General features: G+C 34.7%; 1 protein-coding gene across 6 annotated transcripts in view; it reads left to right on the forward strand.

Annotated features, from left to right (window-relative positions):
* The window catches only part of DROSHA (drosha ribonuclease III), a 114,432-nt gene extending 90,029 nt beyond the window's left edge, over positions 1-24,403 (forward strand). For 4 of the 6 annotated variants that reach the window (XM_069100756.1, XM_069100752.1, XM_069100757.1 and 1 more), the window contains 8 exons: positions 921-1,026; positions 10,146-10,287; positions 11,768-11,850; positions 11,958-12,061; positions 15,753-15,845; positions 18,761-18,807; positions 21,454-21,572; positions 21,904-24,403. In XM_069100756.1, the coding sequence (XP_068956857.1) occupies positions 921-1,026; positions 10,146-10,287; positions 11,768-11,850; positions 11,958-12,061; positions 15,753-15,845; positions 18,761-18,807; positions 21,454-21,572; positions 21,904-21,951 (742 nt within the window). In that variant the 3' untranslated portion in view covers positions 21,952-24,403. Of the gene's footprint in view, positions 1-920; positions 1,027-10,145; positions 10,288-11,767; positions 11,851-11,957; positions 12,062-15,752; positions 15,846-18,760; positions 18,808-21,453; positions 21,585-21,903 lie in introns of those variants that run through there. The other 2 variants (XM_069100758.1, XR_011170854.1) reach the window with 2 other exon arrangements.
* The last annotated feature ends 1,087 nt before the right edge of the window (positions 24,404-25,490 follow it).

Raw genomic sequence — 25,490 nt, forward strand, 5'->3', positions numbered from 1 at the left:
CCATATTTCCTTTGAATAAATTGGAAGCTACATTGTAAGACTCATTGAGCAGCCTCAGACTGTTAGATCTGAATGTCCTTTCTGATGTAGTTTTCTTGGTCACTCTGTTTTCTGATCATTTATAGTAAAAGAGTAGGACGTATCTGCAACTTCATTAAAGACTACGTCAGTGTATAGCTATCAGAATTTGAAATATTTAAAGGATTTGGAATGTTTTTTAAAATTATATGTATAATTCTTCAAAGTATGAGATTTTATTTATTTGTTTTTACTGGACTTCTGTTATTAACTTTGAACTCGAGTCTTTAAACTCTATTCTGATGAATGATTGACTAACAAATGAAAATGCTTAATACTCTTAGTTTTAACTTTGACACCAAATTTTTATTCGTATTCTTGTATTGTATTCTCAGATAAGTGGTCACCTCCTCTAGTTGATGGGTTCTTTACCTAGGATCTGTGCACTTGGGTGGCTTTTTTAAATAACTATTTCACTATAACTGACTTCCTTTATAATCCTATGTATTTTATTTTATTCTTTTAAAAAATTATTCTCAGAAAGGGTCCATAGGCTTCTCCAGATTGCCAGTGAGGAGTCTATGACACAAAAAATGTTAAGAACTTTTACATTATTTTATATTGTTATATTATTTTCAGGTCTATATTTTAGAATTTGTTTAAATTTTAAAATAGGTTTGTTTGTTTTTATAAATTTTCATTCCAAATGTCAACTACTACTAGACAAAAAGAGGTTATTTTCTTCTCAATTAGTAAATTCTAGAACATTATTAATTTTCTTTTAATCAGTATCAATTTATGCTTTAAAATAAATCTGGTATACTTGTACTCTTAAATTATCTTTTACTTTATTTTCACCCGAAGTACTTATTGATCTTTTTTGTATGATGTTCATTTTTCAGAGGCCATAATCAGAGAATGGAATTTTTGGGTGACTCCATAATGCAGTTGGTAGCTACAGAGTACTTATTCATTCATTTTCCTGATCATCATGAAGGTCACTTAACGGTGAGTTTGTGATAAATCATTCCTAATAGTAAGGCAGCCACAAGACAGAAAATAGGAATTAAGAAAGTAACTAATAACATATTCTTCGTTTGATTAATGGCTTAAACTACACTAATTTCTAATGGTTTTGATAATTTTAATATGTGAATTATACATTCAACAATTAGTCTTGTTTGATGTAATAGAACATTTCCTTGATTTTTTTTTTTTTGCTTGTTTCAGGAATCATGAAATGTTTCAATAATGTCAAATCAAGTTAATAAACATCTGTTAAGCACTTTACCATGTGCCAGGGACTGTGATAAGTGCTGGGAATATGAATACAAGCACAAAGAAAGATAGAATGTAAATTTCCTGGGACTAGGAGCTAATGGGGGAAGCAGTACATAAAAGGAAGGGAAGTTGCATTAGGAAAAAAAAATTGAGTCTGGAATGGAGGTTAAAGGGCTTATTCTCCATGGGAGATTTCCTTAAAATGTAGGTCCTGGAGGAACCACCCATTCAAGAAGAGACAGGAGCAGAGGTATTTCTAATGAAGTCCAAGAGTTGAGTGAGATTTAAGGTTGAGGAGGCTTTCTGGCATTGTAGAGACGTGGAGTGGAGTGAAGCCTAGAGAAGACTGATGAAACAAGATGCATTGGGTAGCCAGTTATTACCATATTTCTATATGTGTGCAGTAGATTTTGGATTTTCACTTTTAATTGGCATTCTTTTTTTTGGTCTTTTTGGAGGGGGGGAAGGGAGGGCAATTGGGGTTAAATGACTTCCCCAAGGTCACACAGCTTGTAAGTGTTAAATGAGACCAGATTTGAACTCAGGTCCTTCTGACTAGGGCTGGTGCTCTACTCACTGTGCCATCTAGCTGCCCCAGCATTCATATTAAGATCCTAACTAAAATGACAGAGAATCTGTTGGGAAAAGAAGCAAGGGATAAACATGTTGGAGCACTTTTAAGATATTTTTCAATACTTTTTCTTCTTGACCTCTAGACATGTTACCATTGAGAATTTCATTACTTTGAGACTCATTGTAAACACTGACTCATTTTTTATGCAATTTGGAGTCAGAATTTATTTTTCCAGCACTTATAACTTCAAAAATAAATTACATGGAGCTGTCAGAGAAACCAGAATAATGATTGTTGAAATAACGCTGCTCATACAGCCCCTTGGAACAGAATTTAAAAGTCCTTAGACATATGATTTATTAAATTTTTAGATAAATTGTGTTTAGTTGATTAAGGAACTATCTTCTTTCTAAACTAATTTTGAATACTTGTAAATATCAGAGTACTTTTACAAAGTTAGATGATAACCTCATTTCAAGTACTTCATAATGCTTTCAGTAAGTAAACATCAATTTCAAGTTACTGTCCCATCAAGAGACAGTATTTGATGGTATGTGTCTGATTGATGTGATAAATGAGTTTGGGGAACAAAGTACCTTTAATTAAGTGATTATTAATGCCATACTATGGATAGTAGAAAGAATACTCAATTTGGAGCTAGAATATCTGGGTGTAAATCTGCTACTTATTAGCTGTATAATGTTGGGAAAGTCGCCTAACCCTTTTAAGCCTCTTTTTCCTCATTTATAAAATGAAAAGGTTGAACTAAAGTTCCTTTTCTACAGTAGGCCTTCTGTCTCACAACTCATTGGATGTATCATGTGAGTGCTCTCTCCTCTCTTCAGTCATTTTTCAGTTGTATCTGACTCTTTATGACCCCATTTGGGGGTTTCTTGGCAGAGATTCTGGGGTGGTTTGCCATTTTCTTCTCTAGCTCATTTTTTTAAAACATGAGAAACTGAGGCAGATAAACTTAAGTGATTTGCCCAGAGTTGTACAACTAGTAAGTATTTGAAGCTGGGTTGGAATTTAGGAAGATGAGTTTTTCTGACTCCAAGCTTGGCATTCTATCCACTGTACTATTTAACTTCCCATTATATATTTGTCAAGCATTTACTGAATGACTTCTGATTATTAAAGCTCTAGTAAGCAATCTTTGAATAAAATCTCTGCCTTCTGTGATACATAACTTTCACTTTAATGTACTCTCAATTCCTTTATTTTTATAATTTTTAAAAATTTTAAACTTAAATAGAAAATGAGGAAAAAAAACCACATTGCCATAATCACAGCAGATAATGAGAGGATTCAGTATAAGACAATAAATTTACATTTCAAGAAAACCTATATAATAAAAACTACACATTGTTGTCAAAGCGGCCCAACTTTTCTTTGCTTCCTTGTTGGTTTTCTCTTGTTCTTTGCTATATACTTTTTACTTTATTCCTTCTCCCCAAAAGAAGGCTACAATTAAAGCAGATACACACACACACACACACATACACATATATACACACACACACATATAATACATAAATATCTATAATCATACATATATATGTAAGACCCTACCTATTTCCTTATATCATTTATTTTTCTGAGTGTGATAGCATCTTGCTTAAGTCTAAGTCTTTCTGTGCTTTTCTAAATCCAGCTCATCATTTCCTACATCACAGCAATATTTCAACTTAGTCACATTCTATCTGAGAGATTGTCTATGAAAATTTTTCCCCAATTTTCCTCATTCCTTCTGTTCTTGGCTACATGTTTTATTTATACAAGAAAGTTTTAATTTAAAATAATTAAAACTTTCCTTTTTACACTTCAACAATGCTCTCACCTTATAGTTTAAGGTCTGATACTGCTGAATTTACTTTTCTTTCCATCTTTTTTCCCTGGTTTCTTTGAAGTTCCTGACCTTTTGTTCTTCCAAATGAACGTTGTTATTATTTTTTTCTAACTTAATAATTTTTTTTAGTAATTTGATTGGGATAATATTGAATAAATAGATTAGGTAAAATTGTCATTTTAAAGATTATGTCAGTTTTACCTACCCATGAACAATCTGAGTTTATTTGTATAAAGTATAAAAGTGTTCTGCATTTCTGTTCATATAATTCCTGTGTCTGTTTTGGCAGGTATATGCTCAGATATTTTATACTGTCTAGGTATTTTAAATGGTCTAAAATGATATTGAATACTATTGCTAAAATAGTGTTGTTTCTGTTTTTCACCTTTGATTAAATCTATTTTAACTTTAACTTTGAGATCATGATTGCTATCCTTGCTTTTTTTTTTTTGTATACTAAATTCTATTCCTGCTCTTTTATTTTATTTTTATGTATATCTCTCATTTTCATGTTTCCTGGAAGCAACATATTATTGAATTCATATTTTTAATCTGTCTGTTTCTGTTTTATAGGTAAATTTGTCCCATTCACATTCTAAGCTATAATTATTTATTATGTATTTTCCTTCCTATTTTTCTCACTATCCTTCTCACTCTACCCTATTCCTCCTCATTCCTTTGCTTTACTTCTACCTGCTTTCTTGCCCTCCTATTCCTTAACCTATCCATCCCTCTTAGAATCCCTCCCCCCACCCTATCCCCTTGCCCTCTTATTTCCTTCTGAATTTAGAAGACTTTTATGCCCTTCGAGATATATATGTTGTTCCCTCTTTAACGCATTCTCGATGAAAGTAAGGTTTCAGTACTACCTGTCCTCCCCCAAATAGCATCATCTGTATCAATTTTTCATTTTGTGCCTTTATTTGTGTGAGATAATTAGTCCCTTTTATTTCTCCCTACACAGATTTATTTTCTTAGAATCACCCCATTGTACTTAGCTTAGCCCACGCTTTTCTTTCAAACTACCCAAATAATGATGATAATCATAAGAGTACTACCAATATTTTCACATATATGAAGTAAACAGTTTGACTTTGTTGAGTCCCTTTTATTTGGTTTCCAGTGTTTACCTTATATTTCTTCTTGATGTTCTTTATCGAATTTTCCCTTAAGTACTAGGGTTTTTGTCGCAAAAAAATTCATTAAATGCCCTTTTTTTCCCATTCCAGGATTATGCTTAACTTTGCTGGGTAAATTAACCTTGGTTGTAATCCCAGCTTTTTTCCTCCACAGAATATAGTATTCCAAGGCCTACAGTCCTTTATTGTAGTAACTGCTAAGTCTTATGTAGCTTTTAATGTAGCTCTATTATTTTAAATTGGTTTATTGTTTTTGCTGCTTCCAATATCTTGTCCTTAACCTTGGAACTTTGAAACTGGTTATGATGTGCCAAAAAGTTTTCTTCAGGGGATCTCTTTCAGGTGGTGATTGGTAGATCTCCATTCAGTTCAAATGCTCTGACCTCTGTCAATGCCTCATTTTCCCCAACTATAAAATAAAGGGGCTAAGTTCCTTACTGGTTCCAAACTTGCAAATCACAATTTGCAATTTTCATGTTTTGCACTAGATGGTCCTCTTTGTTAGATTTAATTTACATTTTGCTTTAGCAGTAGAAATTAGAAAGAAATCCAGAGAAGAATGCCACTATTTCTTAACAAATTAGACTTATTAAACACATACACATGCACACACACAAAAAAAAAATTGGGAGAAAAATATTTCTGTATTCTCATATTTAGTATTTATAGTTTGAAATATTTGAGGTACTCTGACAATCTGTTATAACTGCTTCTTGTTTCCTAGTCTGTTGTTGTCCTAATTATAACATTCCAGTCTTCTCTCCTTTCAGTTTCTCCTTTCTTGTCAAAAGGGAGATGGGTAGTCCTTAGTTAACAGATAATCACAGAGCTGGGCCTTGTGGCACATACCTATAATCCCAGCTACTAGGGAGGCTTAAGCTGTTGGTTCTTTTGAGCTCAGGAATTCCGAGGTGTCATGAAGTAAGCCAATTGAATGTCCACACTAAGCTTAATATAATATAGTGAGCTCCTGGGGAGTGCAAGACCACCTGGTTGCTGAAGGAGGGAGGCACATTGGCCCAAGTCAGAGCTTTTATGCTAATCAGAATGGGATGTACTTTCCAGACTGGACAAGATAAAGAGACCCAGCCCCTGAGATAGAGAGAAGGCAGGCTTGGAGGCAGGGGGAAGATATCACAAGGGAACAGATACACATTTGAATCTTCCTGACTTAATCAGAAGTATTGAAACAGCTATGAAAAAGTGAGAGACTTGCAAACAGTAGATTATTTACAGTATTACATGTTTGCCATAAATACTTGATTAATTTTTATTCAGAGACAGCTCTAGCACCTAATTTAGAGATACCATGGTGGAAGAGATAAAATAGAGGCTGTACTTAAAGTTGAGAAGACTGAGTTTACATCCCACCTCAGATACTCAGTAGCTATTTGGCTGTGAGGCAAGTCACAATTTTTTCTGAGTCTCAGTTTCCTCATTTGCAGAATGGGGATTATCTGGTGGGGAAGTGGCTTCAACCAGGGTAGGTCAGTATCTGTCCTGCAATTTATAATCACACAATTTGATCTAGGACACTGAGGTTACATTACTTGCCTCCATTCTCAAAATCTATCAGAGGAGGATGTTAATGAGCATCAGAATGAGACATAGCATTGTAGATCTAGACCTGGAAGGAATCTCCAAAGGTCATTTGGTCTAACCTCCTCATTTTATAGATAATATATTTGAAATGCTTTGCAAAACTTAAAGCACTAAATAAATTTCTATTTTTAATAGTAATCTTATCATTCTTATTCTTCCCCCAATAATGTATTTGCTATAATTAAGACATGTTTGCATGTCAGATGTCTACCCTTAGTGGAGACTTTGTGGCACAGTGAATATAGAACACCAACCTTGAAGGTCAGGAGGACCTGAGTTCAAATTTGGCCTCAGATACTTAACATTTACTAGCTGTGTGACCTTGAGCAAGTCACTTAACCCCAGTTGCCCTGCCTTCCCCCTCCAAAAAGCAAAAAATATATATATATATGTGTGTGTGTGTGTGTGTGTGTGTGTGTGTATTCTTAATTAGGAGTCTTAACTACTGTATAATATATTTTCTAACTTTTTGATAACATCAGTGTCCTGTTCCTTTTGATTTAAATAGGATCTTAATATCAGTTTCTAGAAATAAAATATATTACTGTCCTTCTGTCATGCTATTTTCTTGGCTCTACTCTCCCTTTGCTAAGTAGGAAGATTTATTTTGAAGTGAAACATTGCTGGATGTTCTCATTTAACTTTTCCATCTCCTCACTTCACTTTTGGGACCAGTCAATCAGTTTTGGGAGAAGTCAATTATATGACACTAGCTCCCAGGGACTCTGTTCTTTGATATATCCTTAGTTTTCACTTAAGCCCTTTCTCAAGCCCTACCTCTCCTTTGTCTGCATTACTATTTGATTGCTTGGTTAAGAACCTTCTGACTAGCTATAATATTAGAATGCATAAAATTCATAGTGTCACATGACCTAAGAGCTAGAAAGGAACCACAAAGATTGTCTAGGTAGTCTCATTTTACAGGTTAAGAAAAAGAAGCCCTGAGAGATGAAATTTCTCTCCTTAAGGTTACATAGATGCTGAGTCAACTTCTAGCTGTAAATCAAGTGTTCTTCAAACTTTACATCTATAAATAATGTAGTATATATATATATATATATATATATACACACACACACACACACACACACACACACACCCTTTGTATTGTTATTAATAAGTGGTTCCGTTGATTTTCTTAGTTGTAAGGTGATATCAATCAAGGTTTTCTTTGGTTCATCTAATTCAAAGGTTATTAGGGTCCATGGACCCTTGTGAATAATTTTTAGGGAGTCTGTGAACATATATGTGGGGGAGGAGGGAGAGAAGTGGGTATGGATTGTATTTTTATTTTCACTACTAACTAAAATTTAGCATCTCCTTCAGTTATTTAAATGCTTTCTGGGGAGTTCATAAGCTTTACCAGACTGCCATGATACAAAAATAGATTAAGAAATCATGACCTAATTTCTTACCAGACTTTATAGACTTTACTACTTTTTTCTCTTAAGAGTAATAAAGCCTAGTCTTTATACATCTTTTTAAGGTTTACAAGGTACTTGATAACTATTCTCTTATTTTATTTTTAAGTCAAGCCTAGGAGGGTAGGTGCTATTGTTATTACCATTTTACAGATGAGTAAACAACCAGAGGGTTAATTGACTTGCCCAGGATTACAAAATGTATCTCAGGCCAGATGTAAACTCAGGTCTTCCTGGCTCCACATTCAGAGTTCTATTCATTTAGCCAACTAGCTGTCTCTAATGTTTCCATTTTTCAGAACCTATCTTTCCATGAAACTTTACCAGTTAACCAGGGTTCTCACCCACCTTATATTTTAACAGTGAAATTTATAGTCTGTATGGAAGAAAGTTGTCAATTAAATGTGGATGGGAAGGGGCCCAACAGAATATTTATCATAGCTGTTCTGTCTACAATATAATGGAAAGGCATTCTGAACAAGGAAACTTAGAGAGATTTGGCATCAACTCATACAACTGAAAAAAGTATGAGAGAAGCTAAAAGGGGGTGTGTAAAAGGAGAAGAAATCACAAAAAGGGCGTCACAAATTAACTTTTCAACTGATAAGGAAAAATGAGGTATCTAGGAAGGACACACTATAATAACTATACAGAGTGAAGAAAAAGCAAGGAAATAAATATGGGATGCCAGATACTCCAGAAAAAGTTCATAGGCAAAACAATAGAATTAAAAGAAACAAACAATGAAGTTAGTGTGGAAACTAAAGCTCTGAAATGTTTTTTAAATGAGTATATACAACTTAGAACACATATCAGTTAATCTCACTGAACAGTAGCTACTCTGAAAAGGAATGGGAGACTTGGAACTCAAAAATAAAGAGATGTGACATAACATTTGAAAGACATGAGGTCTGTACAATCCAGGGCGACTGTTTTGAGATAGAATTCACAGATATAATCTGAGCATCATGAATCTTTCTTTAAACCATCATGAAATAAAAGTCTGAAATGACACACTTCTGGAAAGAATACAAGAAAAATGCCCATAAATATTTGAAGCAAAAAGCATGTCTTTTAAAGAGATGCCATGAGAAACCAACAGAAAGAAACCCCAAGTTTAACAGTATCTGTTGCTAAATGATTCTGGAGGAAGGTCATGCAACTGAACTGACCAGGTTATTGAACCAGAATTTGTATTATCTAACCTCATCCTGGCCCTCACTACAGAAAGCCAGTCCTTTTACTCTTTGCTAATTGATTCCCTTTCCCACTTTGCACAAAACCTTTTCTGAACCTCTAGGGCAGCTAGGTGGTACAATGAAGAGAGGATCCAGTTTCCTGGAGTCAGAAAAACCTGAATTCAAATCCAGTCACAAATAGCTGTGCGACCCTGAGCAAATCACTCTGTTAGCCTCAGTTTCCTCATCTGTAAAATGGGGATAATAATAACACCCACATCCCAGGGTTGTTACAAGGATCAGATAAGAATATTTACAAAGTGCTTAGCACAGTGCCTGACACTTGGTAAGCTCTATATAAATATTAGCTCTTCTTATCATTACTCAAGTCTTCATACCTCCTCTTTCATCCTCAGCTGAGGATATTTCCTCTTTACTGAAAAACAATTGAAACCCTTTACTGTGAACTCCTCCCCTTCTCTTCTCAAAACCCTTTGACATCGTTTCTACCACCTTCCTTTTCTGTACTCTCTAAAATGAAGTAGCCCTTCTCTTTACCAAGGGCAACCCTTTTGCACATGGCTTTGATTACATTCCTTCCTATTTTCTCTAGCTGATCATCTTTTTTTATAGTTCTCCTTCTACTTTCACTCTCTTCCTTTATAGTAGTTTCTTCTCTACTGCCTGCAAGCATGTCCAAATCTCTTTATCTTTTAGTAGACCTTACCATCCCTTCTAGTTATCACCCAATATCTCCCCCACTTTCTCAACCAACCTCCTAGAAAAAGCTTTCTACAGTTGTTTCTTCAGCAACTAACCCCTTCCTGCCGCTCCCCTTCCCCCCACTCCACACACACACCATGTGAGTCTCTTCCTTTCTCTCTTTCTCTCTCCCCCTTCTCTCTCCCTTCCTCCTTTCAAATTTGATGGTCAGTTTTCAGTCCTTATACTTTCTGACTTCTCTTCATTTAACACTGTTGATCATCCTTTCTGAGTTGTCGTAAGATGACAAGGGGACAGACTTAAAAGGGAAAAAGAAGAAATAATTCTATCCATTAAAGTTATTTCTGTCTTTTGGGCCAGCTGTTACGCAGCTCCTTGGTGAATAACAGAACACAAGCAAAAGTAGCAGAAGAGCTGGGCATGCAGGAATATGCCATCACCAATGACAAGACCAAGAGACCTGTCGCTCTACGTACTAAAACCTTGGCCGATCTTTTGGAATGTGAGTCAGAATGAAACCTTTACCTAACCTTTATTTTTCAGATTGAAAAGGTTAAATCCAATGAAAGCTATAATCCATTTTTAGGCTAATATGGCTAAAATAATCTGTCATGCTCCTGTGCTTTTTATCATGCTTTTTTCTCTAGTGTTTGTTAGAAAGAGAATAATTGGGAATTAAAAGATTGTTAATCATACATGTTATAATTTCAGTTTGGTTTTCTTTTTAGGTCTGTTCACTTTTTATATAAAGTTGGACAAGAAAATATAGAGATTTAGAATTCTGAAGCATAATCCTTTTGCACTAAGGAATCATTAGTTGTCTTCTCATTATAGGGTACCAAAGAGCATTTATTAATTCACTAAATTCTAAAACCTCTTGATATAGTATGATCAATAAATTGATATTTTGATAGAAAGTCTCACAATGAACTTTTATAGCAATTTGTATCCAATGAGCAAAAAAGAAAGATATTATTTATATTGTTATATTTTCAAGTGACAGTGCCCCTTAAATACTTTATGCTAAATTTCCATGTTTTTCAAATTATTGCTTGAACTAAGAAGATCGCATCATGTCTATATCTTTGTAATGTCTGATGTGATAACAGTTGAAATTAACAGTGTATCATGGACCACAAAAAGAAATGGGTCCATTTGGAAAGCTAAAAGAAAAAAACAACAGCCAAATAAGAAATTTTAAAGTTAAAATTTTACTGATTTTGGAAAAGTTAAAAATCATTGTCACTGTTTCTCTTAGGTCAGTGAAATATGTTTTTAAAATTGCTTTCCCAAATAAAATATTTATTCTGTAAAGGTAAGATTTTAAAACTAGCATTTAAAGTTATTTTTTAAACCAGTAAAATTGCTGGACTTTAAAAATTAGTTTTATTTTGCTTTAATCCGTGAGTCAAGCTTTTGTTTGCATTTAGTTTATTGATTGTCCATTTCTACATATGGTCCTTAAACATGTAGACAGAAAACTTAGAGCCTGGAGCAAGCAAATGACTTTAATATTACTATTTGGATCCCCAAAATGTTTAGTGTCATAAATTCACATTACTATTTTAGGAGGTATGAGGGTTTGAATGACAACTTTAAAATATTTGCTACTATATTTGTGGGTCTGCAGGTCTGTTACTTAACCTAGTTATGTCCTCAAATAGCATTCATCTTCTGCTCCACAGTAATGCTTTAGTTGCTGTAACATCCACAGTGTGTCAAATACAACCTGTACCTTTTTCTTCACTAATTTACACGGGGGTGATATTTAAAGGAGTAGTTTTAACCACTCTTCACGCTCCTCAGCTATGCTATTGTTCCTTGTAGTTAGAATTAAAAGACAGACTTGCTTTCTGTTCTAAGAGAAAGGTAGCAGCATCGGTGGGAAAGGAAAGTCAAGAATTTTTAATGATCTAGACTCATTGATAAATGATGTAAAATAGTTTTACTTAAAAGATCTTTTTAAATATTCTCTTTTTCAGCATTTATCGCTGCACTATACATTGATAAGGATTTGGAATACGTTCACACTTTCATGAATGTGTGCTTCTTTCCAAGGCTAAAGGTTAGTTCTTAAAAAACTTTTAACTGTTGATATTCTTTTAGTTTGTTATTTTAATAGTCAGTGATGCCAAAACCATTATTGAATAGTCTTTTGGGGACTTACTGCAGGAGTTCATTTTGAATCAGGATTGGAATGATCCTAAATCCCAACTTCAGCAGTGCTGCCTGACCCTTAGAACAGAGGGAAAAGAGCCCGACATTCCTCTCTATAAGTAAGTAAGCTATCACCTGTAGACCATGGTCTTTGTACATGGCATACTCAGACTTGATTATCCTCATTTAGAAAATATTCCATGTGACCAGGATAAAATTACATATCACTTTTCAGTGAAAAGGGCAGTAGATGTGACTCAGTCTGGAGACCTGGGTTCTGACTCCACCCCAGCCTGCCGTGGTTACCAACTCACTTAAGCTTTCTGACCCACAGTGTCTTATGGGTAAAATGAAGGTGTGAACTAGATGATTTTAAAGTTCCCTTTATGGTTTAAATTTTATTATTCTTATATGTTAATAATTGAAGCAGTAAACTAATTTTCTAAGAGATAAGAATATCTTAAATGTATTTTTTCCAGTTGCATTCTTTTTAGTTGCTGCTGAGTTATAAATTATCATAAAATTTTCATTTCTCATATATGTATTATGTGTGTATTTATTAAAAGTCACTTGCCTTCTGTGTGTATTGTAGACAACTATGATCTAATGATTTAACGGGTCTAACAGGCAGAGCTGAATTTATACATCCAGATAATAGTTGTTCCCTTCAGCCCTTCTGAAATCCTTGTACTGATTCAGTGATGCTACCATTGCTTAGAGAGCATGTTTGGAATTCTTCTTTTGGAATTACCTTCAGGGCTTGTGGCACATTCTTTTGACTGTTAAGATATTTATAGATTGTGGGTCTGTTACTTAACCTTGATCTTATCCCCAAACAGCATTCATCTTCTACTCTAAAGTAGCTTTTCAGTTGCCATTGAGACCCACAGTATCCAAAATATAACTTGTTCCCTTTTTCCTCAAATATTGAAATCCTCAGTCATGACAAATCTTTGTTCCTTTGGGGTGAATTTTCTTTCTGAAAAGAGGAAAAAAGCCGGGGCTTTTGAATGGGTCATTGTTCAAACTTCACAGTACTACTTTTGTTAAAAAAAAAAAAAAAGATGTGATTATAAAGTAGTGACTGATTTGTTTTTATGACTCATATATAGGCTCTAAAGGAAAATCCAGAGACGTACCAAGAAAAATTTTTATCAAAGATAGACATACTTTAAAGTGTGTCCACTTTTTTAAAGCATTTTTTATTTTACTCCACTTTATATATTTAAACAGAATGTATTTGTATAGAGAATACTCCACATTAATTTTTAATACCACAAGACCTCTAAATGGTTTAAAGAAACTTTTCAGAACTTCATCTTTGTGTTTGAAATTGCTCTCCAAGATACTTACAAGATATCCTTTCATTTGGATATCACAAAAGACTGTACAAACTGGCTAATTGATCTTTACTCCATAAAGAAAAAAGCTGAGGTACAGAGATAGAACAGCAGAATTATATACCAAACACACTATAAATGAAAACTGGGTGTCGATATCAGAAAGTTGTCCCTATGGAAGAGTTTCATTTATTCTGAGGATAAAAGAAAGAAACTAAGCTGTGCCTAGTGAGTGTAATGATAGTTTTATAAATTATGACATAGGAAGTTTAAAATGTTTTCTTATTTAAGTGATGATTATGATTCCATAAAAGCAAGCTGGTAAAGCTGCGTTTGGAGATCTGGGTTAATATGCTTACACTGCAACTATTGTCTGCATAACCCTGGACCTCAATTTCCTCATCTTAAAAAGAGAGTTGGACTGAATGGTGTCTGAGGTCCCTTCTAGCTCTGAATCAATGATCCTATTTAATGGAAACATGTTGTGATGATATATACCTTAAAGACCTTATCCATTTTTTGTTTGTCCAGCAAAAACTTGCTATTTTTATTCTTCAACATGAATAAACACAAAGGAAATTGTTGTCCCTACTCACAAATCCCTCCCTGTTAAAAATTAAAAATATGATTTGGTTTTATCAAGATGATAAATTGATATATAGAGTTTAAGGATCATTTTGTATTTGCTATTTTCTTTGACTACTTTTAATTTCCTCCTTCGTTTTATCTTTTCTATTGCATTTGGAATCTGCACTATGTCTTTGAAACATATAGTAGCTTTTATTTTATGTGTTGGATTGCCATAATGTTTTTTTCTTTAAAAAGTTATCAGATGACTCAGAAATTAAATTTTTTTTATCTTTCTGAAAACATATCCAGATAGTTGAAAGAACCTGAGAAGGAAGGGGAATCATACAGGAGAGAATTCTTTTCTCCTAAAATTATGTCCTATATTTAACATTTTATAAATAAATAGACTGAAAAAGTTAATTTTTGTTGAAAATATAATACCTACTAGGCAAAGCTTAAAATAGCAACTAGAACCTGCCTGTGTCACTTAGTACTTGTGCAGTCTTGTTAAATCATTTAATTTTTCTAGTATTCATTTTCCTCATATGTAATGAACATGTTGATCTTTAATGGCCTCTCTTCTAGCTCTAAATCTGTGATCCTGTGATTAAGAATTTCTTTTTTTCTGTTCTGCTTTCAACTTTTATTTTTTTATGTCTGCTTATTTGCTTCAACTTTATTTTTTTAATATATTTTGTTTTTGCTAATTTTTATTGATATTTTTTGTTTTTATAACAACTGCATCTCTTCTCTTGTGCCCAGTGAGTTATCTCTTTAAATAAATAAATAAAGCTTTGCAAATTAAAACAAAAAGGACATTCAATAAAACCAACCAGTAAAGCAACCAGGTCTGTAAAAGTCTGCAGTCTTTCTCAGCATTAGTCCTCCCATCTTTGTAAAGCAGGGCAGGGAGGTACATTTTCTCATCTCTTTGTTATGGCCAGCCTTGGCTATTATAATTATACTGTATTTAGTTTCATTTTGTTATTTCCATTTTTATTTTTGTAGTTATTGTGCATATTCTTTTCTTGGTTCAGGTTACTTCATCTGGCATTATTTTATATATATTTGTCATATTCATTGTGTGATAATATTCCATTACATCCATGTAACATAGTTTATTCATCCATTCCCCAATAGATGGTCATTTACTTTGTTTCCAGTTCTTTGCTACCACAAAAAGTGTTGCTGTGAATGAATATGTGATATATATGTGAATTTTCTTTCTGTCTTTGACCTTCTTGTGGCATATGCCTAGCGGTGGGAGCTCTGGGTCAAAAGGTATGGTCATTTCATTATTCTCTTAGTATAATTCCAGATTGCTTTCCAGGAAGACTGGAACAATTCACAGTTCCACCAGCAGAGTGTCTTTTTCTTCCCTCATCCTTCCAGCATTGACCTTTCTAATCTTTGCTGGAGTTCTGGGTGTTGGGTAAAACCTATAGTTGTCTTGATTTGCATTTCTTTTATATTAATGATTTGAAATAATCTTTCTTCTGATTCTTAATAGTTTGTAACTCTTCTTTTGAATAGTATTTGTTCATATCCTTTGACCACTTAGAATTTAAAGGTAGGCTTTTGATTTTTATATATTTATGTTATTTCCTGTTTATCTTGGATTTTAGACTGTTAAGAGAAATATTTCATTTCTAAGATCTAGTTTTGGGGACAAATATTCCAAACATAGAATTTTTTCTTATTTCATATTAAAAACTCTGAATCTTTGTTGATGTATTCATTGCCCCACAAATACCTACTTTTAACCCTTACTCCTTCACCAGCACTCTTATTGCTGTCTACCCCACCCAGGTGCTGAGTAGTTGCTTGCTCTCGGAGTGCTGTGCAGTTCCCAATTGGGAGGATACTACTTTACTAAAAATAATATATCTTTCTTTCTCAGGACTCTTCAGACAGTGGGACCATCTCATGCAAGAACTTACACTGTGGCTGTTTATTTCAAAGGGGAAAGAATAGGCTGTGGTAAAGGCCCAAGGTAGGGAGAAAATTTTTTTTTTTGGTTTTGGCTTTTAGATTGAGAAGACCTTTCTTTTATTTAAGCACTCTGAACCATTCTGGACATTGGCTACCAGCTACTCGACGCTACTTTGTGGCAGAAACGTGCATTTACAGACCCTCGTATTATTTAGTATAATTTTGGAACCAAGTAACGTATTATAATGATATTGGACTTATATGAATTGGGTCACATCGAGGAATGTATATTTGCAAAAAAACCAATATTTTATTGTTTATAATTTTGTACAGTATGATAAGTTTTGAAACACTCCCCAATATGCATTGCAGGCTGATTAGTGCATGTTTGACAGTAATAAGTGGTTTGACGCCTGCCACCAGGTGTTTTCCTGTTAGAACACACAATGCAGTCCCGTTTTCTTTGTCCCACATCGGGAATATATAGTTTATTGTTTAATCTATTGTCCTCAGAAGATGTGGATGGACGTGTTCTTGATACACGAAAATTGCCCTTCAATTGGTCAACGAGTGTCTTGACAAACTTGTGGTGTGTCATTGGCGTTTCATTACTTGTTTGTTTTTCGATGCGATACATTATGTATGAGTTTATCACACACATTTCCAACCCCCCAAAAAATAACTTCCTCCACCATTTGAGCGATTTACGGAGGAAACAATACGTCGAAGCGTATTGATCCGCACGATCCACACCACCCATATTTGCCGTATATTCTAACACCATTTCAGGCTTACTGACTGTTACGATATGTCCACCGCGTAATGTTCTCTGGGTAGATTGTAGGTTTGTGTTATAATAATTGGTGAGCATGGTAATAATTCTTTTATCTTTCCACGCAAGAAGCGAAGTATTATTTCTGTATGCAACTGTTTTATTGGTTGAAAATTTTGGTTTTTTTATTTGTGTTCAGTACGCCTTTTCGATTTATCTTTATAGTGCCAGTAAGATGACAATTCATCTTTAGCAGTTCTTCCGCTAAAAGGATGCTGGTATAGTACCTGTCGGTGAACATGTGGTATCCTTTTGCCTCAGGAACTCTTTCTAATAATTTCTTGAATAAATGTAGCGGAATCCTGGAATACCACTTGTGCCAAGTTGACTTTCGGGAAAGCTGTTTCTTTCCAATTTCTTCTTTGGCATAATTGTTTGTCTCTTTTATTATGCTGTCTACTAATTCTTCAGTAAAATATAATGTGAAATAGTCTATGGGCTCTTTTATGTTACTCGGGACTTGTGGTCCAGCTCTTTCTTCGTGTAAATCAAAATTTATCGTGGGTGGAGGAACGTCCGATTCGGTAACATCTTCCCACTCTTCACTTGACGATACCTTGTCATGTTGCCGTGTGTTTTCTTCCGTACTACTATTATCGCTTTCGCCATCTATGCGAACAATTCGTCGCCTTCTAGGTTGAACGATATCACTATCACTGCTGTCGTTTTGTTCTACAGTTAGTCTTTCTAACGTGTCTGTATAGAGGTCTATCTGGAGCTCATCTTCACTACTACTTGTGTCATGAGACTCATTTGTGGTTGGACGCTTTGCCATTGTTCTAATAAAAAATATGAATAAATGCATGGGTTGAAAATTTCTAATTGTTATTACTAACTGACAAGATGATATTTACCAAAATAGCTTTCACCAAACAATTTATTCACTAAGAAAAGAATCACTTTTCCAATTTTCTCACTCGTTAGATCTATGTGCACTGCTCGAAGCTTCAAACCAAAATGAGCTCAGCTTTGAAAATCTTTTCCTCCAGATGTAGACTTGTTTATTTGTAATTATATATCTCACTATACAGTGCGCACTATGTTCGAAAACCGACCTTTCTTCTACAAACTCCCCTTATCGCTCTTTTCAAGTGGCGTCGCGAAGTGCTCGGACCGTCGTGAGCACGCATCTCACGTTCTCGTCCGACACAAAACCCGCTGACATTTCTTGTATATATCTTAGTAATTTTACGATATTTTGATTTAATTTCTTGTGCCATTTCAAGATAAAACTTCAGGGAAACATGCATGTCTCAAAAAGTTGCATTAAAATAACTCGATTCCCTGTAATCACTAATAAACTGCAATGTCCCCTGAGAGGGGACATCCGAGTAATATGCTAGAATTCCGATGTCCCCTGAGAGGGGACAGCGGAGTGCAAAGCATTAAGAAGCCCAAGTTAACAATTCTAGGGGTTCCATAGTGTGGTCCAGAAGCACTAGCCTGGAACTCAGGGAACCTGAATTCTAGTGTCAGTTTCCTGTCTAACTGGTTTTTGACTCCAGGCAAATAGCACTTTACCTTTTTGGGTCTCAGTTGCCTCAGTTATAAAATGTGGGAATTAGATAAATGTAGATGAAGTCTGATCTCCTTTCCATCTTCAAGAGACCCAATTTTGATCTTCTTAAGTACTCAATAGATTTGGCTTGGGTGATGACAGAGTAAACTTCCTTGCTTAATGTTAGACTAACGAGCTTCAGCTCTGAACTAGAAAAGACAGTCTTGGGAATGAAAATGTAGATTTGGTGCTAGGAGGTAGGGTGAGAGTGGGACTAGGCGTATTCTCACTCCTTTACAGTAGTCCATTAAATCGGAGGAGAGAATGTCACAATGGTAACATGCAAATTAATGACCGATCGTTTTAGAAAATACCATACCTGCAGATATCTGAGGTTAGTAAAAGATGTGAACCTGAACTTGAGGACCTCTGAGGTCCCTTCCAGCGTCTAGTTCTTTGATCCTATATAACTATAAATTACACACACACAAACATACATGCACACACATACACATATATCTTCTGTAACTAATTCCAAAAGCCACATATGAAAGCCATTATTGTTATTCTATAGGTACACCTATGTTTCTGGGAAATATTGTTTAAGTTTTAGATAGTACTTCAACTTTTCTTTCCTTTTTAATAGCATTCAGCAAGCAGAAATGGGAGCTGCAATGGATGCCCTTGAAAAATGTAAGTTGATCCTCATTTCTGTTGTGTTAAAAATTCACAATAAACTTAATGTTTTATAGAAAGGAAAGCAGAGAACAGAACAATAGATAGTAATATTATTGTGTTGTCTTTTTTTGTTCATAACTGTTTATATTGAAACATGTAGCATAAATATGGGCTTAAAGTAATTGGTATAAATATTAGCATGCTTTTTTAAAGTATATTCTGGATTTTCTAATTAACATGATCTTATAAAAATTTGTTTTGTCCTACATAGCATGGTAATCAGCCAACTCTGGTATATATTTTCTAATTCTTACTACATGCCTTAAGAATCCTGATATAACATTGTCATTAGCTGAATCAGCTTTGCCCTGAGATAGGATGAGAGGAAGATAAAATTGATTTAATTACTCCTTCTCTTCTGAGACTACAAAATGGTATATTTTCCCTGTACCACAGTAAACATAAGAGTTGATCCATTTGTATATAAGTATCTCCTACTCTAATTAAATATTTGTTGTTGTCCAGGCATGTCTGATACTTCATGACCTTGTGGACCATAACACACCAATGCTGTCCATGGGGTTTTCTTGGCAAAGATAATGTAGTGGTTTACCATTTCCTTCTCCAGTGGATTAAGGCAAACAGATTAAGTGATTTGCCCAGAGTCACATAGTTAAAAAGTGTCTGAGTTCTGACTTGAATTCAAGTCTTCCTGACTACAGAACTAAATACTCTATCCACTGAGCTACCTACCTTCCTGTAATAAAATGTATAAATTTCAGCTTTTGAAATTGAATTGATAAATTTCAGGCCCAATTAATTAAAGCTTCAAATAGTTCAACGTAAGTAAAGAATCTTAAGTATTAGATCTGCTTTCAGAGTATGAAATTGCAACCCAGATTCATTAGTTGTAAATACTCAGACTACATGAAGCAGGAAGTAAAGTATTAGAAGCTGTAAGTGCCCAACCACAGGATCATCAAGTGTGGGAATATTTCCTGTGGTCTAAGAAAAGATGAATGTGGCTTATAGACAGTTGGATCGTTTTAATAGAATATCTCTTACAGTTCATGGGGAGAAGATGGAAAGATAATGAGCTAGACAATTTAGATGGATTCAGGACAAGTTGAAGAAGCGGACTTTCACAAAGGAGTTGTTAGTTCATTGTCAGTGTTCCAGGGGATCGCCAGTGGAGCACTTACCACAGGTGTCTATGCTTGGCCCTTTACTGTTTAACATTTTTAATCAGTGACTTGGATAAAGACATAGAAGATAGGAATGTCATGTTCAGGCAACACAAGACTGGAGGGAATATTCAATATACTGAATAATAGGATCCAAAAATATCATGATAGGCTAGAACACTGTACTTGATCAAGTAACATGAAACTCAGTAGGGATAAATGTAAATTTTATATTTGAACACAAAAAATCAGCCTCAGAACTCCAAGGTCGGGAAGGCATAGTTAGTCTTTTGTGTGAAATAGATCTGGGAATTTTAGTAGAGCTCCGTATGTTTCAGCAATATGACAGGATAACCAAAAAAGGTAATGCATACTTAGTGTATATGAAGGAGGTGAAGCTTTCAAGAGCAGGTTAGTGAAAGTTCCAATACACTGCACTCTCATCAAATTTCATATGAAATATTGTGTTCAGTTCTTGGCACCAGAGTTTAAGAAGCTAGATAAATTGGAGATGTCTGGAAGAGGGATGATGAATGGCCTTGAGTCCATATCATATGAAGGTCAATTGAAGAATTAAGAAAGTTTAGCCTGGAAAAGAGAACACTCTGGAGGATAGTTGTACCTCAGGGAGATAGCTTTTTTAAAATATTTAAAAGGTTATCATTTAGAGTAAGGATTAGATTTGTTGTATTTGACCCCAGAAGCATAACCAGGAACAGTTGGTGGAAGTTGCAAAAAGACCACTTTAGCATAAATGCCCAGGAAAACTTCCTAACAGTTAAAACTGTCCCAAAGTGGTATGGGATGTGATTGCTGTCCCCTTCTTAGAGGTATTCAGACAGAGGCTAGATAGCCACTGAAGTGGAACTGTACTGTAGTATTCAGGGGAATGCACTCTATTCCTATTTCTTCTTTTCCAAAAGTAAAAGGTGATTTTTTTTTTTAGCTTCCATCTTGATATATTCTTTCATTTCCTTGTTATTTGGCTAGTTAGTGTGAGTTTTTGTGGCCAGATTACCTAGCCAAATAACTTTTATGCTGTGTTCTTTTCAAAAACTCTAATTCTCCACAAATAACAGCATGATAGTGTGAGCCATTTATTTTTTCAGGGATTTTAGTGTAGACTGTCTTTCACAATACCTTGTGTACAGCCCCACTTCAGTGTGCCTTGAATTTTCTCTGTAAAGCACTTGTTGCTACAAGAGTGATTTTAAAGCATGTGAGAGGAAAAATTCCCAAATTGTACCTGTGCATTTAAACATTTCTGTTTGCTTTGATGATTCTTAAACATCTTGAAATCGTGGTCAGATGATTCAAGACTTCCCAGTTTGTTTGAGTATTAAGTGAATGAGAGAAAATAACAAACTAGCTTTTTTCTCTATTCTTTACAAAAGGAAGGGGGAAAAAAGTAATTTGGAGTATTCTCTGCACTAGTGGCTGCTCTTTATTAAATGTAAAATATTTCTCCTTGTGTCAGATAACTTTCCCCAGATGGCCCATCAGAAGCGGTTCATTGAACGGAAATACAGACAAGAGTTGAAAGAAATGAGGTGGGAAAGAGAGCATCAGGAGAAAGAACCAGATGAGACTGATGAAGTAAGGAAATAAAGGAGGGCATGGAAGCAGTGGTGAATTTAGTTGCTTAATAACTCTGACTATGGCCCATGGAGACATAGTCTAGTTTCATGCACACAATGAATGAAGTATACCCATTGAAATAAAATACAAAGTCAAGTTGTTGTTATAAGAGCCTTTTCATCTCTTTTAGCTGTCTTTTAATTAGGAAATATTTTATTTTTCTTCATTTTGAAGAATACTTTTATGGACTTGCATATATCCAATATTCTCACTGTTTTTTTTTTCTTTTAAGAAATATAATTCAGTAAGTATGTTCTTCCAGGAATATAACCTTATCTCTCTGTCTCAGGTGGTGACACCATACATACAAGTGAAACGAGAAGAATTAAGCCCATGAACCAAATGTTTGATCTACAGTATGCCAGACAGCTATATTTTCGAAAACATCTGATGAACATGGAAACCAGTTCTCTTTAAGCAGTTTGTCTTCTGTAGAAAGGAGACTCTAATAATAGGCTTAAAATGGAGGGAAGAAAAGACATCTGTATGTTTCAGTGTCATTGGAAAGGACATTTGAATCACAGACCATACATTATTTAAGTTTGGTAGGGAAAAAAAGGTAGTAAAAAACTAAGTTAATAGTTTAAAAGTGATTTTGAAAATAATGTTGTTTTTAAGTTAACTTTATTGGTATTTAATAAAGGGAAATCTATTTTAAGACTCTCCCAAAAAAAGATATTATTCATGGTCCCTGTTTCCCAAGTAAAGATCCCCATTTTTCTTGATTTGTTACTTCCAAAAGTGCAAAATTATAACCCTTTAGAAAATACAACAAACTATTTTTAAAACTTGGCCCTTAATTCTACATATTTGTCTTTATACTTTTCATATTGCAAAATCTTTGGAGAAAATACACATCCAAGTGCCTTCTATTTTGTGGGAGGGGGTGGAAAAGATTTATTTTTTTTAATAACAGTATTGAATAGAGTTTACTTATAGAATGTTTGAACTGGAAAGGACCTTAGAGATGATATAGTCCAATCTCCTTATTATACAGATGATGAAACAGACCCAGAGAAGTGAGTGGTGTGTGATCACCCTCCAAGACCAAGATAAGACAATTGATCTGTATTCAGTTCTTTGTATCACATTAAAAATTGAATACAAGTACAAAAATTGGAATTATCCTATCCCTAACCTTAATGATGTTGGAGTATCAGAGAATCATAAGTTTATCTTATACTACCAGACTCTTAAAGTATGCTTCTTTCTACTTTAACAAATTGTGTGTATGTCTGGGTTATTGTCTCCTTAAGTTCTAATGTAATACCTCCTCATTGACTGGAGGTGGTCCTGAGTTTTTAATGATTATACTGTCAGAGCACAGCCCCTGGCAGGTTCTACCAAGTTGTAAAGGCTTCAAGTATGAGCCTAACAACAGACTCTTGACCTGAGGACCAGCCTAGTCAGGTTCAAGCAGGCTCATCACCAGAAGGTTGACAGTCATGGATATTTCTTTTTTTGCCTTGTAGCAACTTATGGGACCATCCATTACGTTATGAGAGAGTTTTGAAATTTGTCAGTGGAGGGAACACTCACACTGATAAAATCACTAAAATTCTGTATTATATTAGCACGTATTTGTAAGGGCTGCAGTGACTGTCAGGAATATCTTGCCAAACACCTAGGGAACAGTATATGTGGGGCTGGAGAGGCTTTCACTGAGTCCCTGTGTATCATTGTGTCTTGAAAATAAAAGCAACCTGCTGTGTGTCACAGAATAATTCTTAGTTCCATGTAGAACCATGTTTTCTCTAGTCCTTGTCATTTTTCTTCCTTGTACTATTTGTGACCTTTTTCAGCTTCTGCTCTATATTATATGCTGCTGAAATGTGGAGAAGTGTAAAAGTTACATATCAGAATCTTAATGTGAAAAAAATTTAACATGAGATGTTCTTGATAAATGTATGATATACAAGAAATGAAAGGAATTGGTGCACACACATAAAGCTTGAAAGCCATTCTCCAATAGCTGTGTGCTCAAAAGGTAAGAACATTTTCCAACATAATAAAAATTAGCTACCAGCAACCATTTGAAAGAATGCTTCAAATTACTTATAATGAAGAACTATAGATTAAAATATTTCTGAAACTTCATACCTCACCACTTGACAAAGATAAAAATAGTAATACTAAAAGGATTGTGTGAGGAAAAAGCACCCTGAAGTAATGGTAGTGTAGCTGTGAATTAGTCCAACCAGTCATTCTGGAAAACAATTTGGAACTGTGATAGAAGAGTCACATGATTTTTGACCCAATAATCACTTTGCACATAGCCTTGTAGCTGCAGTTTCTGTGGTAGCAAAAATACTCAAATCAGTCTGGGTGCCCATAAATTGGGGAATGGCTTGCACAAATTTTGTTGTATTAATGTAATGAAATATTAGAGTGCCATAAGAAATTGCAAGTGTGAAAAATTTAGATAAACTTGGAATGACTTTCTCAAATTGATGCAGAATGAAGTTAGCAGAAGGAAAAGAAGATATAATGCTTAATGACTGTAGTAATATGAAGGAAATATAAAGGAAAATGACCCTAGCAGACACTGGAAGTCTGATCAGTGCAATGCAGAGTACTGCCTGTGAAACACACCTCCCTCCAGGGATGGTCTAGACTCTATGTACAAAATGCGACTTGTATTGTCAGATATGGCTGATGTGTTGTTTTGTTTTGCTTAACTATGCTTATTTGTTTACAATGGAGGGGTGAATTGGGGTGGAGGAAGGAATTATTGAGAAGTGACAGTGATGTAAAAAAAAAATCAATAAAGCATCTATTTAAAAGCAAAACCATGCCAATAGAATTCTTACATTATATGGCCAGTTGAAATTAGAAATGACATTAAAGGTCATCTACGTCAACCTGATTTAAAATCCTCTGTACAACTTCTCTGACAACTGGTTATCCATTCTACACCTAGTAAGGTCTCACTCTCTCTCAAGATAGACCATTTCAATAGCACTAATTGTTAGGAAGTTTTCCCTTACATCAAGCCTAAATTTGATTTAAGTAACTTCTTTTGATTGTTCTAGTACTGCCCTAGGGCAAGTCTAAAGTTTCTTCCTAATAAATGGTAACTGGCTTCTTTGCAATGCTTTAATATGGAACTTGACTTGATCTTCACAACAATCCTGTAAGGTAGGTGCTATTATTATCACCGTTTTTCATGAGGAAACTTATGGCTGAAAAGTTGTAACTTGCCCCAGATCTCACAACTTGTAAGTATCTCAGACATAATAAGTCCTCCTGATTTATACTATCTTCTGCACTATGAAATACTTGCAAATCAAATGAATTAATGAATAACTGACTATTAAAAGCTTATGAAAGATTTCAACTGCGTGTGAGATGGGAAAATCTCATATACTTCAAAGGGCAGCATCAAAATCGATGGTCATGCCTCACGTTCTGACCTAAGTCTTATCCAGCCTAAACATCCCTAGGTCATGTGAGTAAAAGCACAAACTAAATGCTGTTTAAGTAAGATCATTACCAGCTGGAGATGTCAAGGCTAAACATATTCTACATGTTATCCAACCATGGCAGAATAGCAACAACTATGACTTCATTCTGAGCATTTTCCCTCCTTTAATGCAGCTAAAAATCACAATAGCTTTTTTTTTGCTGCCATTGCTATTATTTAGGCAGATTGGGAAAGCTATTTGAATGTCACAGCTTTTTGCAAAAATAGGGAAAAAAATGCAGAAATCTTACCCTGGTTGTCCTGTATTGAAGTCCCATTGCTTAAAGGAAGACCAAACCAAGAATGGGTATGAGTGACTTGGTTCAATTCACTATCACTACAAGAGATTCCAAAGTTTCATTGGCACCTCCACCTCTTTGATTTCTCAACAGGTATTAGGAGCTCAGTAAATT

The sequence above is a fragment of the Petaurus breviceps genome, unplaced genomic scaffold (genome assembly GCF_028583685.1).
Source record: "Petaurus breviceps papuanus isolate PSGF00001 unplaced genomic scaffold, PetGlider_PUasm1.0 42, whole genome shotgun sequence".
NCBI lineage: Eukaryota > Metazoa > Chordata > Mammalia > Diprotodontia > Petauridae > Petaurus > Petaurus breviceps.